Source organism: Dasypus novemcinctus, chromosome 17, assembly GCF_030445035.2.
Source record: "Dasypus novemcinctus isolate mDasNov1 chromosome 17, mDasNov1.1.hap2, whole genome shotgun sequence".
NCBI lineage: Eukaryota > Metazoa > Chordata > Mammalia > Cingulata > Dasypodidae > Dasypus > Dasypus novemcinctus.
This window is the reverse complement of record NC_080689.1, coordinates 2349493-2364880: the sequence shown is the minus strand read 5'-3', so window position 1 is coordinate 2364880 and position 15388 is coordinate 2349493. Positions and strand designations below refer to the sequence as shown.

Here is a 15388-nt window from a genome sequence, read left to right as displayed (position 1 = left end):
GTACGTGGGGAAAGGTGCTCAACCCACTGAGCTACATCCACTCTCCAATGAGAGCTGGTTTTTCATTTGCCTTCTTTGCTTTAGGAGGTACCAGGGATCAAACTGAGGGCTTCATACCTGGAAAGCGGGTGCTCAACCACTTGATCGACATTCACTTCCCGAGCCCATTGATTTTTTTTAAAATCCCCTCCCCCACCGCCACCTGCGCTCACGTCTGCTCTGTGTCCACTCACTGCACGTTGTTATGTGTCTGCTTGTCTCCTCTTCCTGTCTTCTCTTTATTTTATTTATTTATTTATTTTTAAGATTTATTTATTTAATTCCCCCCCCCCTCCCCTGGTTGTCTGTTCTTGGTGTCTATTTGCTGCGTTTTGTTTCTTTGTCCGCTTCTGTTGTCGTCAGCGGCACAGGAAGTGTGGGCGGCGCCATTCCTGGGCAGGCTGCTCTTTCTTTTCACGTTGGGCGGCTCTCCTCACGGGCGCACTCCTTGCGCGTGGGGCTCCCCCACGCGGGGGACACCCTTGCGTGGCACGGCACTCCTTGCGCGCATGAGCGCTGCGCATGGCCAGCTCCACACAGGTCAAGGAGGCCCAGGGCTTGAACCGCGGACCTCCCATATGGTAGATGGACGCCCTAACCACTGGGCCAAAGTCCGTTTCCCTGTCTTCTCTTTAGAAGGTACCAGGAACTGATCCTGGGACCTTCAACGTGGGAAAGAGGCACTCAGTTGCTTCAGCCATCTCAGCTCCCTGGTTTGTTTTGCCTTTCATTGTCTTTCCTCTGTGCCTCTTTTTTGTTGCACCACCTTGCTGCATCAGCTCGCTTTGCGGGCCAACTCTCAGCAGCATGGGCCAGCTCGCCTTCACCAGGAGGCCCCAGGAACTGAACCCAGGTCCCCCCGTATGGTAGACAGGAGCCCCATCACTTGAGTCACATCTGCTTCCCCAATTGACTTTTTAAAAATTTTATTTTATTTATTACTGCCCGCCCCCGCCACCTATACTCGCTGTCTGCCCTCTATGTCCATTTCCTGTGTGCTCTTCTGTGTCTGCTTGTCTTCTCTTCTTGTCTTCCCTTTAGAAGGCACTGGGAACTGATCCCAGGACCTCCGATGTGGGTGAGAGGCACTCAGTCACTTAAGCCACCTCAGCTCCCTGGTCTGCTGCGTCTCTCACTGTCTCTCCTGTGCGTCTCCCTTTGCTGCGTCATCTTGGCACACCAGCTCTCCGCGGTGCAGGCCAGCTTGCCTTTGCCATCTGCCATACGGGAGGCCCCGGGTTCGATTCCTGTATGGTAGATGGAAGCCCAACAGCTTGAGCCGCATCTCCCCTCCCCCCCCGATTCCTGACAAGGTGCCAAGTCCACGCAAAGGGGTCATCCTTGTGCCGGGGCCATGCTAGTCTTTTCTGCATCGTTCCAATTTTAGTATTTGTGCTACAGAAGCAAGCACATCAATGGGGATAGAAGAGTTTCTTCAACAAACAGTGCTGGAAAAACTGATACCCATATGCAAAAGAATAAAGGTAGACCTCTACACCTCATTCCATATATAAAAATTAACTCAAAATAGACAAAATCTAAATATAAAAACCCAAACTATAAAACTCTTGTAAGCAAACAGGACCTTGTGGGAAAAAAAAACCAACATTAAAAAGTGGGCAAAAGACTTAAATAAACGTATCTCCAAAGAAATATACAAGTGGCCAATAAGCACAGAAAAGCATTGAGAGCCATGAAGGAAATGCAAATTCAAAACCACAGTGAGATACAATTTCACATCCACTAGAAGGGCTACTGTTTTTAAAAAATGGAAAATACCCAGTGCTGGAGAGGACGGGGAGCACTCCCCTCACTCACCGCTGGTGGAAACATGAATGGCGTGGCTGCTGGGAGCAGTTTGGTGGGTCCCCAAACACTAGGTAGGGATCACCATATGACCTGGCAATCCCCTTCTAGGTGTACACCCCAGAAGAATTGAAAGCAGAGACTCAAGCAGATATTTGCACAATGTTCACAGCAGCAATTTTCAAAGCTGCCACCCAATGTCCATCAACAGATGACTGGACAAACAAAATGTGATATATACACACACGGAATGTTGTTGAGCCAGAAAAAGGAATGAAGTTCTGATTCATGTGACAGTGTGAATGAACCCTGAAGACATCAGGTTGAGTGAAATAAGCCAGACGCGCAAGGACAGATACTGTATGATCTCACGTCTACGAAAGAATTAGAAAAAGCAAATTCATAAAGTCAGAAACTAGACTGTATGTTACCAGGGGCTAGGGTGGGGATCGGAAATGGGGAGTTAATGCTTAGTTTGTACAAATTTTGGGGGGGATGATAGGAAAGTTTTGGTAGGTATAGCAGTTTGATATTATTTATGAATGTCAAAAAGGAGGATTGTATTTATAAACCGGTCTGTTCCTCTGGGTGTGATCCCCTTTGATTGCATTAGATTCAGCTGAGATGTCTTTGATTATCTTACGTTAAGATGAGGCTGTGATTCTACCACATCAGTAGGTACAGGTCAGGCCTGAGTCCCCGTCCCCTTGGGGGGCCACATAAATGGACACTCAGGAAGACACACAGGAAGAGCGCGCTCCACAGACATGGCAGAGGAGAGAACTTTCATCCTGTGGCCCCAGGAGGAGAGGTGAGTCACTGCCCTGACGGGCTGCAGCCTGCAGCTGAGAAGGCCCAGAAGGAAACAAGGCCTCTGCCAGCCTGAGGCTGAGAGCGAGGAAAGCTGAACCCACACAGAGATTGGCAACCATCAGGCCGCAACATGTGGCAACCGATGCTGGTGAGAAACCAGCCTTGACGTGGACTCTTTGGGGCCTTGTAACTGTAAGCTTTTACCCCAGTAAATACCCTTTATCAAGACTGGGGATTCAACAATGGACTAAAGTAGACTTATTATTATTCTACTATAGGCTTATTATTTTCCTAGCAATGGAAGAACTCTTACCATGATGTAAAGACAGCGGCCACCAGAGGTCCTGAGGGATGGGAGAGGGAAGAATAACATGGGGCATTTTTGGGACACTGGATTTGTCCTGCATGACACTGTGGTGATAGATACATTGTATATTTTATCATAACTACAAAATTGTGTGGGACAAAGTGTAAACTATAATGTAAACTATTTTGGAATGATACAGAGAATGTGAATGACTTGTCCAAGGCCACAGTATTAGAAATGGATGGCTCTGGGATTCTACTAGTGTAAAGGCTCCCTGAGGAAAATGCGAATTAAAATCACCGTGAGGTACTACTACTCACTTACCAGAATGGGTAAAGCAGAAAAAACTGACAATAGCAAATGTCTGACAAGGATATGGAACAAGGGGACTCCATGTATTGCTGGAATGAGTGTAAAACGGTATGGTCATTTTGGAAAAGTTGGGCATTTTTTAGTAAAGTTAAACAAACACTTGTCATGGGACCCAGCAATCCCATTTCTGGGTATTTACACTTGTGAGAAATGAAACATATGTCCACAGAAAAACTTGAATGTAAATATCTAAAATTCAGCTTTCTTCATCACTGCTCAAAATCAGAAACACCCCAGATGTCCATCAAGTGGTGATTGATAAACAAATTGTGGTACATCCATCAAACGGAACACCACTTAGAATAAAATGAACTGCCCTGTGTGACGCCCTGGAAAACGCAACGCTGGGGAAAGAACCAGACGGGTGGCTGCTGAGACTGGGGCACGCGGCTTCGTAGGGTGATGGAAATATTCTCTATTTGATCATGGTGGAAGTTACACTACTGTATACATTTGTCAGCACCCAAAGAACCGTGAACTATATGCCAATTATAGCTCAATAAACTGGACATAATAAAACCTCCCTGAGGGAAGGAGATGTGGCTCAAGTGATGGAGCTTCTGCCTGCTATATAGGAGGACCCAGGTTTGATCCCTGGGGCCTCCTGGTGAAAAAGAAGAAGAGGAAGCTGCCTGCGTGGCGAGCCAGTGCCTGCACAGTGAGCCAGGGACTGTGCAGTGAGTCAGTGCCTGCCAGTGAGCCAGGGCCTGTGCAGTGAGCCAGTGCCTGCCAGTGAGCCAGGGCCTGTGCAGTGAGCCAGTGCCTGCCGGTGAGCCAGGGCCTGTGCAGTGACCCAGTGCCTGCCGGTGAGCCAGGGCCTGTGCAGTGAGTCAGTGCCTGCACAGTGAGCCAGGGCCTGTGCAGTGAGTCAGTGCCTGCCAGTGAGCCAAGGCCTGTGCAGTGAGTCAGTGCCTGCCAGTGAGCCAGGGCCTGTGCAGTGAGTCAGTGCCTGCCAGTGAGCCAGGGCCTGTGCAGTGAGCCAGTGCCTGCCAGTGAGCCAGGGCCTGTGCAGTGAGTCAGTGCCTGCCGGTGAGCCAGGGCCTGTGCAGTGAGTCAGTGCCTGCCAGTGAGCCAAGGCCTGTGCAGTGAGTCAGTGCCTGCCAGTGAGCCAGGGCCTGTGCAGTGAGTCAGTGCCTGCCAGTGAGCCAGGGCCTGTGCAGTGAGCCAGTGCCTGCCAGTGAGCCAGGGCCTGTGCAGTGAGTCAGTGCCTGCCAGTGAGCCAGGGCCTGCGCAGTGAGCCAGGGCCTGTGCAGTGAGTCAGTGCCTGTGCAGTGAGTCAGTGCCCATGCAAGTGAGCCACACAGGAAGATGATGATGCAACAAGAGAAAGACGAAGGGGAGAGTCAAGGTGAAGCGCAGCAGAGACCAGGAACTGAGGTGGCACCAGTGACAGGGACCCTCTCTCCACATCAGAGGTCCCCAGGATTGAATCCCTATGAATCCCAGAGGAGAGAAAATGAGAAGAGAAGACAAAAAAGAGAGACAGATATAGAAGATGACACAGTGAATGGATAGAAATAGCAAAAGTAGCAGGGTGGGGGGAGGGGAAGGGGATGTATAAATAAATCTTTTATAAAAACCTCCCTAATGGGAAGCAGATGTGGCTCAAGCAGTTGGGTGCCTGCCTACTACAGGGGAGGTCCTGAGTTCAGTTCCTGGTGCCTCCTAAAGAAGACAGAGCAACACAGTGAGCTGACACAACAGGACGGTGCAATGATGCAACAACAGACACATGGAGGACAACATAATGAGAAACACAACATAATGAGAAACACAACAAAGCAGGGAATGGAGGTGACCAAGCAATTGCGCGCCTCTCCCCCACATGGGAGGCTCTGGGTTCGGTTCCCAGGGCCTCCTAAAAAAAAAAAAAGGAAGACAAGCACACAACGATCAGACAGCAAATACAGAAACAAGGAGGGGGTGGGTAGCCCCATCTGGCCAGATGCTCTCTCAGTATTTCTGACCAAATCTATCGCTGAGCAGAGTAGTAAGTAGAGCAATAGGCTGACCTGAGCTTTAACCCCATTTCATTTCCCTGCTGATCTTTGGTAGAAGAATTAATGAAGAAAAAACCGATGAGAGACGCCCACGCCGGAGGAGAAGCCGGAGTAAGAGTGAGCCGACAGACGCGGGAAGGTCACGGCACAGGGGGCAGGCACCCACCTTAGGATGCTTCTTGACCTCCGGTTTAAAGACCTCAGTTTCACCAGGAGCTGAGGCCGCCTCCTCATGGTCATCATCTGATGGAAAACACTGCCATGGGCTTCAAAAGAAAAGAAAGGGGAACCTCAAACTTTCAGTGCCAGGGTCAGCGAGGCTAACACACAAAATACTCTAAAAAATACACCAGCCAGTGGTGCTGAGTTGTATGAAAGGCAGGAGCCACCCAGATGCCCCAGACGAGCCAAGGAAGAGGTACGCAGCGCTCTGAGGCCGAGCCCCCTCCTCACATGGTGACGGCGCTGTTGCTGCCAGGCCACAGAGGAGACCAGGGGGGTCTCATCTGGGTACAGCCACCTGCACCTCAGCCCTTGACTCCGTCCTGTCCCACGGAGGCGGACCCGCACTGCGGGCAGCCCAGCATGCAGACAGCACAGCGGCACGTGCTCTAAGCAGGGAACAAGGACCGGGACGTCTGGGAGAGAAAGGGCAACCCCTGAATTCTGTGTGGTCCCAAGCATGAGCCCTGTGGTCAACGAGAAGTTCCTCATGCGTCACAATTTCCAACATTAGTCTCATATGAGCTACCAAAAATTAAGTACTTAGATAAAAATGATTAGGACTTTAATAGCAAATGACATGTTTTAAGATCTGAATTCAAGTGAAAAATGTTACACTTATTAGACTATACTCCCTTCTCCCATGCATCCTCTAGTTGCTTGATACGTAAGGAGAGGAAGGCGACGTCCGAGCGCGGTACCTCTTCTGGATGCTGCAGGGTCCAGTTCAACACCTGTTTCGTAAGGGGTGCCACCGTTCAAGAAGAGCTCATACGTCCTGGAAGAGAACAACAAACGGTCACGGGCGCATGCTGTCGGCAGTTCACAGACACCGAGTCAGAAGAAAGACATTTTCCAGCACAGACACATTCCCAGACCTTTCCTTTGTGCTTCCCTGGGAAGTGAGAACAGCTGTTGGGCCCCCCTCAAGGGACTTGTCATGTAAAACAATGCCGCTGTGGATTTACTTTTACTTTACTTTTACTTTACTTTACTTATTTTATTTTATTTTATTTATTTTATTTTATTTTACTATTATTTTATTTTATTTTATTTTATTTTTAAATTTATTTAATCCCCCCCTCCCCCGGTTGTCTGTTCTCTGTGTCTATTTGCTGCGTCTTGTTTCTTTGTCCGCTTCTGTTGTCGTCAGCGGCATGGGAAGTGTGGGCGGCGCCGTTCCTGGGCAGGCTGCACTTTCCTCCGCGCTGGGCGGCTCTCCCTACGGGGTGCACTCCTTGCGCGTGGGGCTCCCCTACGCGGGGGATGCCCCTGCGTGGCAAGGCACTCCTTGCGCGCATCAGCACCGCGCATGGGCCAGCTGCACATGGGTCAAGGAGGCCCGGGGTTTGAACCGCTGACCTCCCATGTGGCAGACGGATGCCCTAACCACTGGGCCAAGTCCGCCTCCCTACATTATTTTAATTTATAAAGGTAACATGGAGGTTTGTTGTAAAATATTTGAGTGGCATAGAAATAAGAAGTAAAAACTGAAAAATCCCTCCCCATTCCTTCTCCCCTAGTTTGGTATCCTGTCATATCTTTTCCTATGTAATTTTGAATAAATATATACAAACAATAAATTTCAAAACCAATACAACCTTATTTTTGGTAAAAGGCCCTGTAATCCACTGTCCCACTCCCCCACTTCCACAAACCCCACCACACGTGCACACACAGTCCTTAGAGCTATACAGCCCACCACGCGTGCACACTGTTCCACAATGTGCTCTTTTCATACAATAACATACATTGGCAATCTTTACATTAATATATATGTGTGCCCCATATCATTTTAAAAATAGCTGACTCATTTTTGGGAAGACAGAAGCATACTTTTCTTATTTGTCCTGTTAAATAAATCTAAGCACCCTGAGCATTATATATACACACACTGCACGCACAGCACCCCCAAAACCAGAAGACTCATTAGGGTGGGGAGGAAGGCAGGCCCGCGGGGGCGCTGCGTGTTCTTTTCACCCCGTGTATCTCCAAGGTGGAGCTCAAGAGGCTGGGAACTCAGAAATGCCCCTGAGCGCAGGTCAAACAAACAAACTAATAAACAAACACCTTCTCTCTAGCCCAGGGCCAGGACGGGGCAGCTAGAAGGAAAGCTTTCCGGCAACTCTGCCCAGCCAGCCTCCAGCCCAGAGGACCAGCCCGGCCTCCCTCTGAGGACAGTGGCCGGCCTCCCGGGGGCGGGTCTGAGGCCACAGCGTTCCACGCTCCCTTCCCCGGGGGTGGGATCCCGGGAGGGCAGAGCCAGGTTCCTCTCGCTGCCTGCAGGCGCAAGGCCCGCTCCTGCCGGGTGAGCAGAAGCCCAAGGTGCGCCCTCCCAGGAGGGGGTCCCGGCAGAGGCTGGGAAGAGGCCCAACGGAGCGGCCTCCCACCCCCCAGCAGGAACAGGAGCCCGCAGGGCCGGCAGAGGCTCGGGGGAGCCTGGGCTCGCCCGCTGGCAGGAACGAGGTCCCCGCCCTCCCTTGCAGGAGAGGAGTCCCAGGGAGCCCTGAGTCAGGTCTAAACACCACCAGAGCCTCCTGACACAGCGCCCAGGGCCCATATTCAGCGAAGATCACTCCTCATTCCAGGAGCCAGGAGGGTCCGAACACCAAGGGACAGAGACCACGGAGAACACCAAGGGACAGAGACCACGGAGACCGCCTGCAAGGCCCCCTGAGCAGGGCTCAGCCAGCACGTGAGCCCAACGCTAAGAAGCCTCAGCAAGCCAATCCACAGTCTCAGCACGACACAGAGAACATGGAGAACCAAATGGCAATTTTAGAACTAGGAACACAATAGCTAAAATGAAAAACAACGGATGGGCTCAAGTAGCGAACTGGAGGAGAAAGAATGCATGAACTAAAGATAGACAAATACAATGGAAAGACAGAATAATACAAAGAACCAATTTGAATAACAGAAAAAAATAGACTGAGTGAAAGGAACAACAGCCCAGGGTCGGGGAGCACTATGGCACTCATGATCCAACACTCGTGTCACTGGAGGCCCAGCAGGAGAGCAGAGAGAGGGAGGGCTGAACAGGGGATCAAGAAACAATAGCTGACAACTCCCCAAACGTGGCAAAAGAACCACAGACAGATTCAAGAAACTAAGCAAGCCCCAAACAGGATAAAGTCAGAGAAATCCAAATCAAGACCATCAAAGCCAAGCTTCTGAAAACCAAAGACAAAGAAAATCGTGAAAGTGGTGACAGAAATAACACCTTAGCTTGGCGGGAAAAACAATTCAAAGTGGCACAACAGTTTTCAAATGCTAAAAGTAAAAAACTGTCAACCCGGAGTTCTACATTCAATGAAAACATCCTTCAGGAAAGAAGAAGAAAGCAGGATATTCTCAGATAACGGAAAACTAAGAGAATTCATTGCCAGCAGACCAACTCTAAAAGAATGGCTAAAGGAAGATCTTAGGAGAAAAGGAAATGCTAACAGAATATACCTTGGAAAATCTGGAAGGAAGAAAGAACAATAGAAAAAGTAAAAATATGGGTAAACACAACAGACTTTGTCCTGTATTTTCTAAATTATGTTTGATGGTTGAAACAAAAACTATATAATACTGTGTGATGTGGTTCTCAGTGTATGCAGAAAAAATATTTAAGACAATTATAAATGAGGAAGTGCAAAATGTAAAGAGGAGTAAAATGTCATTTCACTTGAATTGGTAAAATGTAAAAACAAGTAGACTGATAAGTTATGTATATAATGTAATACTTAAGAGCAACCACTTTAAAAAAGTTATACAAAGAGACACACTCAAAACACTAAAAATACAAATGGAATTCTAAAAAATTATTTAAGTAATGCATAGGAAAGTAGGAAAAATAAAACAAAGAAATAAAAGGAGAGAATACAAACAGAAAACCAATTAAATGGCAGAAGTACTAGAATATCAATAATTAAAAAAATATAAGTGGTATAAAAATACAAATTAAAAGACAGAGGTTGGCAGAATAGATTAAAAAACAAACAAACAAATATATGCCATGTCTAAGTAACTCACTTTGAAAATAATGGCATAGGTAGGATGAAAGTAAAAGGATGGAAAAAGAAATCCCATGCAAATATTAATCAAGAGAAAGCAAGAATGCCTATATTATTATTAGATAAAGTAAGGAGACTTCAGAGCAAAGGAAGTGACCAGGGACAGAGAGGGACATTACATAATATAAAAGGGTCTGTCCACCAAGAAGACCGAACAAATCTAAATGTGTCTGTGCTAAACAACAGAGCTGCAAAAAATATGTGAAGCAAAAGCTGGTAGAATTGAAGGGAGAAATAAGCAAAGCTGGAATTATAGCTGGAGACTTCGACAGTTGATACAACTAGACAGAAAATCCACAAGCGTCGAGAAGGACTCACAACACCGTCAGCCCACAGAACCTAACGACCTGTATAGACCCCCACTTCACGGCAGCGGAACGTGCATGCTTTTTAAGCACCCAAGACAGACCATATCCTGGGCCATAAAACAAACTTCAGCACATTCAAAAGAAATGAAATCACACAGAGTGTGTTATCTGGCCACAGTAAAATCAAACTAGTAATCAGTAACAGAAAGATAACAGGGAAATAATTAGATAGGAAATCTCACACTTCTCTAGATAATCAACGGGTCAAAAGCAAGTTCTCAAGGGAAATTAAATCATACATTGAACTGAATGAAAATGAAAATACGCATTTAAATTTTGGAGCCACAGCTAAAGCATTGCTGAGAAGGAAATTTATGGCATGAGATGCTTAAATTAGAAAAGAGAATTAACCTCAAAGCCATAATCTGAGCTCCCTTCTCAAGAAACTGGAAAGAATAAAGCTAGCCCAAAGGAGGCAGAAGAAAGAAAATGACAAAGGGCAGAAATCGATGAAATTGAAAACAAAAACAGTAGAAAAATACAGGAACAAAGAACTGGTTCTTCAGAAAAGATAAATAAAATTGACAAATCTCCAGCAAGACTGAGAGAAGAGAGATGACAAACTGCCAGTATCAGGAATGGAAACAATGGATATCACGCCAGACTCTGAAGACATCAAAAGGATAATAAGAAAATACTATAGGCAATTTAGCTGGGAACTGGCTCTCCTAATTCCAAACGTGGGATCGTAATCACGTCATACTGCTGCCCATTTATACTTCTTCTGTGAATGTCTTCACACCTGAAACTTACACTTTTTTGCCTTAAACTTAGACTCTTAAAATTGGGATTGTCTTTTTCTTACTAATTTTTTAGAGCTCTTTTTATATTAGGGCTACTCCTCTGACTGTTAGGTGTATTTTGCAAATAATCCCCCCGTCTCCTCTCTGGTCGGACGTTCTGAATTTGCCTCGAGTGGCTGCCGGGGATTCCAGTGCATCCCGAGGGGGCAGCCTGGAACTATCTTTGAGTAGAGTTAGGCAGTTTTAGGAGATTACCGAAATAAAACTCTCATCAGCCAATGCAAACATCTTTTAAAATGCCTCTTCTATCTGTGTCCTTTCTTTCCTTCCTATGATGAGCCTCGGCATGCAGTTTTCATAGACTATTTTAAGAACATTAAAATCAACACTAAAACCCCAAAAGATGTTAAAATGCCAGCAGAACTTATATACTCTGAAAACCTGAGGTATCTAGATTCTCAGAATGGATTTCCACACGCTCCGCCATCTGGCAGGAGCGGGCCAACTTACTTGGCTGGGATAGGAAGTCCACTGGCATCGAAAAGCCGAAGCGCCGCCCAGCCACAGCTGAGCTCTCCTCTCTCTCCAGTTGACTAGGAAATAAAACCGGTATATGAAACTTAGTGTATAAACCAGTAAAATCATAAGCACACACCAGAGCCTTTTAAAGAAAGAAATTCAGTGTTCACCTTTAGAATGGAAACATTTCTCACAGGAAAGTAAAATGAAACGCAGTAGAGTCAGGTACTAAGGCAGTCTCTAAAGTGAAAATCCTAATTTATCAAAATTGCCCTTGAAAAGCCCTTAAACCCAAACAATGATTTGGTAACGGCTGCAATTGTCTTGAGTGAGAGAACTACTGAGTGCAATGATCTCGAATCACATCAATACTGCAGGGAGTTATGGAGCTTTGCTTCTTGAGAAATCAAATGCGGAAATCACTCAAGGGCTTCCTGCTTGGAACTTCCCTGCAGTGTCCACTGTCAGGGGCCAGCGAGGTCGCCTGGGGTCTGCTCCTCTCCCCCGCCCTACCCCTCTGCAACAAGTAAGGATGAATTTCCTTAAAGACACGGAAGGTGGGCAGCGGATGTGGCTCAAGTGGTTGAGCGCCCGCCTCCCACATGGGAGGTCCCGGGTTCGGTTCCCAGTGCCTCCCGAAAAAACAAATCAAAACAGAAAAACAAACAAACAAAACAAATGAAAAGACCTAGTCAGGAAAGCCAATGTGGCTCAGGGGTTGAGCACTGGCTTCCCATGTACGAGGTACTGGGTTCAATCCCTGGCCCTGGTTCCTCAAGAAAAAAAAAGAAAGAAAGAAACGAAACAGAAGGAAACGAAAGGAGCAAAAGGAGGATGTTGCACTGTTGGCTAACTCTCAGTTCTGGGGCTCCCACAGGGCCAAGTGTGTCGCCTACAGCTACCAAGCTTGGCCCAGCACGTGGGGACAGTGAGAGCCTATTTCAGAGCCGCACCCACAGGGTTAACAGTTACAGGACACAAATTAATCCAAGTTTCTGGTGTTTCCTTTAGGAAAATACCACCTGACCAGGTCTCCTGATGAGAACCCTCAGTTACAGGGCCACGTTTGCTCTCTCTCTAGGACAGAAGCCTGGGCTGGAGTGCCGCTGAGCACCGTGTATCACTCCCTGCAAAGGCCTGTACTTGGTGAATCTTTATTTTTTAAATGCACTTGAAGTCGCACAAGCTATAGTCAACAAATGCCCTATATTTTAAATGCCACCAAAAGAGCAGTGCTACAGATAAAATTAGAATCATTTCCATTCCTATTCCTCCAGGGTGCCATTACACACAAAAAATCTGTTATTTTACTTATAAATACAGGCACGATTCCCTTTATACCCAGTCACCCCCACGCATGCGCACACACACCCCTTCCCTCTTAATTGATACATTAGAAATCGTTATCTTTCTACTGACATACGTTGCGAATATAAGAAATTCCAAGTTCAAATAATATTCCAAGATCTGGAGACGAAGAGTTGGACCTGACAAAACAGTCCCCGTCAAGCAAGCACGGCAGGATGCCAGTCACCTGAAAAATAAGGAACTAAGTCACCGGCACAAAGGGAGGGGGAGCGGGCTCCATTCCTCTTCATCTATAACTGGTATTTATGTCTTTTGCATGATAATAAGAAGTCTTTTAAAGGAAATGAAAAGCAAACAGATTAAGAGGTTCCAAATTTGTTCTCAGTTATACTAATCATTTCAAATTATTAAAAAAGTAAGTTCTGTTAAAAGGAAATACCCCAGAAAAACAGAAAAACAGAAAATAAAATAATAAAATTTTAGAAAAAGGAAATACCTGTATCTTCACTTACCCTTCTGTTACAGTAGAGGCTAATGGTAGAGGTGAAACAAGGACCTCAAGGGCCCCAGAAGTACTGCAAAAAAGAGCCTGCACGGGGAGCGGGTGGCCCAGGGCTAAGTAACAGCTTGGCACAGACGAGGCCCAGGGCCGACCCCAGGGACCTCATAAAGAAGAGTCTGCACTCCCGAGTTACTATGTTAACATTGCCTTTGCAAACAGAACTAAAACTATGGTGAACCCGCCCCAGCCCAGCTCCCCTGAAGCACAGCAGCCTCCCCTTTGCCATGCCGTCCTGTCTCTCGGGCAGCCCGCCGCCCCTGCCCGTCCGCCACCCCGACCCCCTCTTATCTGTCCAGCTTCCTCGAGCCCGTCCCCCCATCCGTGCTGCCCTGACTTCGGCCTCTCGTGACGGTCCCTTACACGCCGAGGGGCTGAGGGGCTGAGGGGCCGCTGTCAGCAGGCAGCGTGCCCTCTCCCCGGCCGCCCCACAGGAGCCTGGCAGAGCTCCCCCCACCCGTTAACGCGCGGGCCACTGCAGCGCGGGGCCGAGGTGCTGAGCCAAGGCTCTCGGGGCGCGGCCCCACACAAGCGGGGTACACGTGGCCCCAGCGCCTCCGCCGAGCGCGTCGTGCCAGCAGAGGAAGGTGAACGACGGGGCAGCAGCCCAGGGAGAGTGGAGGGAACCCCACACCCAGGTAGGGAAACCTCGGAGGCCCAGAGGAGGAGCACAGGGAGAGCAGGGCGCCCCGTCTCCCCGGGCCAGCCTGGCCCCGTTGCTCCTGCTCCACAGGGCCTCCCCGAGGGCTGCCCAGGCCTCAGCGGCTCCCACCTGAGGAAAGCACAGCTCCTGTGAGCACCCTACTTTCTGAGCCTATCTTTTGCTTTTAATTTTGCATCAGACGTTTTCAAGAATTAAGCTCTGAAGTCCACTGAAAGAGATTATTCCTGGGAATTATAACTTGCTGACCCAGAAAGACGAGGAGTTTTTATTAAAGTCCTCAGAGAACATTCGAGAATCTAAGGCTGCAAATCCTACTCCGCCTGGCCTGTGCTGGTCGCACATCTGTCACTTGAGGAGCACTGGGTTCCTCTTGGACACCCCGTTAGGAGTTATGTACTAACAACACTTAACAGGAAGAGGTGCATTCTCACTCCCTCCTGTCAGCGGACGCCCTACCTGGGGAGAGAAGGTCCAGGTCTTGGGCTTCTTGGGTTGCCACGTGGCTCTGACCACGTGGATGTTGCTCAGAACCTGAAACGAGAATTTCCCAGCTGCAGTCACAGGGAGGCTCTTCAAACAGCTGCCCCCACGGCCGGCCGAGGAATGGGCAATGGGGTGGGGACGTCAACATTTTACTTCAACAACTCTCTCATGTTTCTCTTCTAAAACCAAGTAGGTGTAACCTCTTTTATTTTTTTAAGGTACTGGGACCAGGGATTGAACCCGGGGCCTCATATGTGGGAAGCCGGCGCCCAACCACTGACCACATCGGCTCCCCTGAGCTGGCTTTTTCATTTGCTGTGCTTGTTGTTTGTTTTTGTTTTTTCAGGAGGCACTGGAAATTGAACCCAGGACCTCCCATGTGGGAATCAGACGCCCAACTGCTTGAGCCACATGTGCTCCTTAGGTATAACTTTTAAAATAATCGACAACAACAAAACAAGTGTTACAACACTTAATAAAACCATGATGGAATTGATAAAATAAATTCAGACTTGGACATTTGCATTAGTAAAAAATTACATTAAGTGAAACACTTAAATACCTGAGGTAGGTTAACCAGAAAAGTAAGTGACATTTCAGGCAAAAATGCCCTTTTAAGACATGTAACCCCTAAGAGTGGTTCCTCCATAGTCTGTTATCCTGTGACTAGGTAGACAGTGCTCACAGCTCAGTCATGTCCTTCTTCAAGATATCTACACCCATATATATACATATAAATAGATAACTATAAACAACGAAATACAAAAGGAACAGAAAATTCTATTGAGAAGGGTACAAATTCTGTAAAGTTCTGGCCAAAATTGGCACTCTCCTAAACTAATAATGTGTAATTTTATTTTTGATAAAGTTTTAGAGTAACACTTCCAAAATTAAGCTTTATTTTAAATTAAAGATTTTTTATTTATTTCTCTCCCCTTCCCCCCCGCCCAGTTGTCTGCTCTCTGTGCCCATTCGCTGTGTCGTCTTCTGTGACTGCTTCTATCCTTATCAGCAGCACCAGGAACTGTGTTTCTTTTTGTTGCATCATCTTGCTGTATCAGCTCTCTGTGTGTGCACGCCATTCTCGGGCAGGCTGCGCTTTCTTTCACGCTGGGCGGCTCTCC

At 47.6% G+C, this 15388-nt stretch overlaps 1 protein-coding gene and 1 non-coding gene across 2 annotated transcripts in view; both read right to left on the bottom strand.

Moving 5' to 3' along the window:
* NPHP1 (nephrocystin 1) overlaps positions 1-15388 on the bottom strand; it is a 77034-nt gene that overhangs the window by 15191 nt on the left and 46455 nt on the right. The window contains exons 12-16 of the mRNA XM_058278083.2: positions 14238-14312; positions 12674-12784; positions 11242-11324; positions 6261-6337; positions 5504-5603 (exon numbers count right to left, since the gene is read on the bottom strand). Coding sequence (XP_058134066.1) covers positions 5504-5603; positions 6261-6337; positions 11242-11324; positions 12674-12784; positions 14238-14312 — 446 coding nt within the window. The remainder of the gene's footprint in view (positions 1-5503; positions 5604-6260; positions 6338-11241; positions 11325-12673; positions 12785-14237; positions 14313-15388) is intronic.
* LOC111760434 (U6 spliceosomal RNA) lies at positions 1348-1450 on the bottom strand. The gene has a single exon (XR_002794121.1). It is a non-coding gene; the product is annotated as a U6 spliceosomal RNA (small nuclear RNA).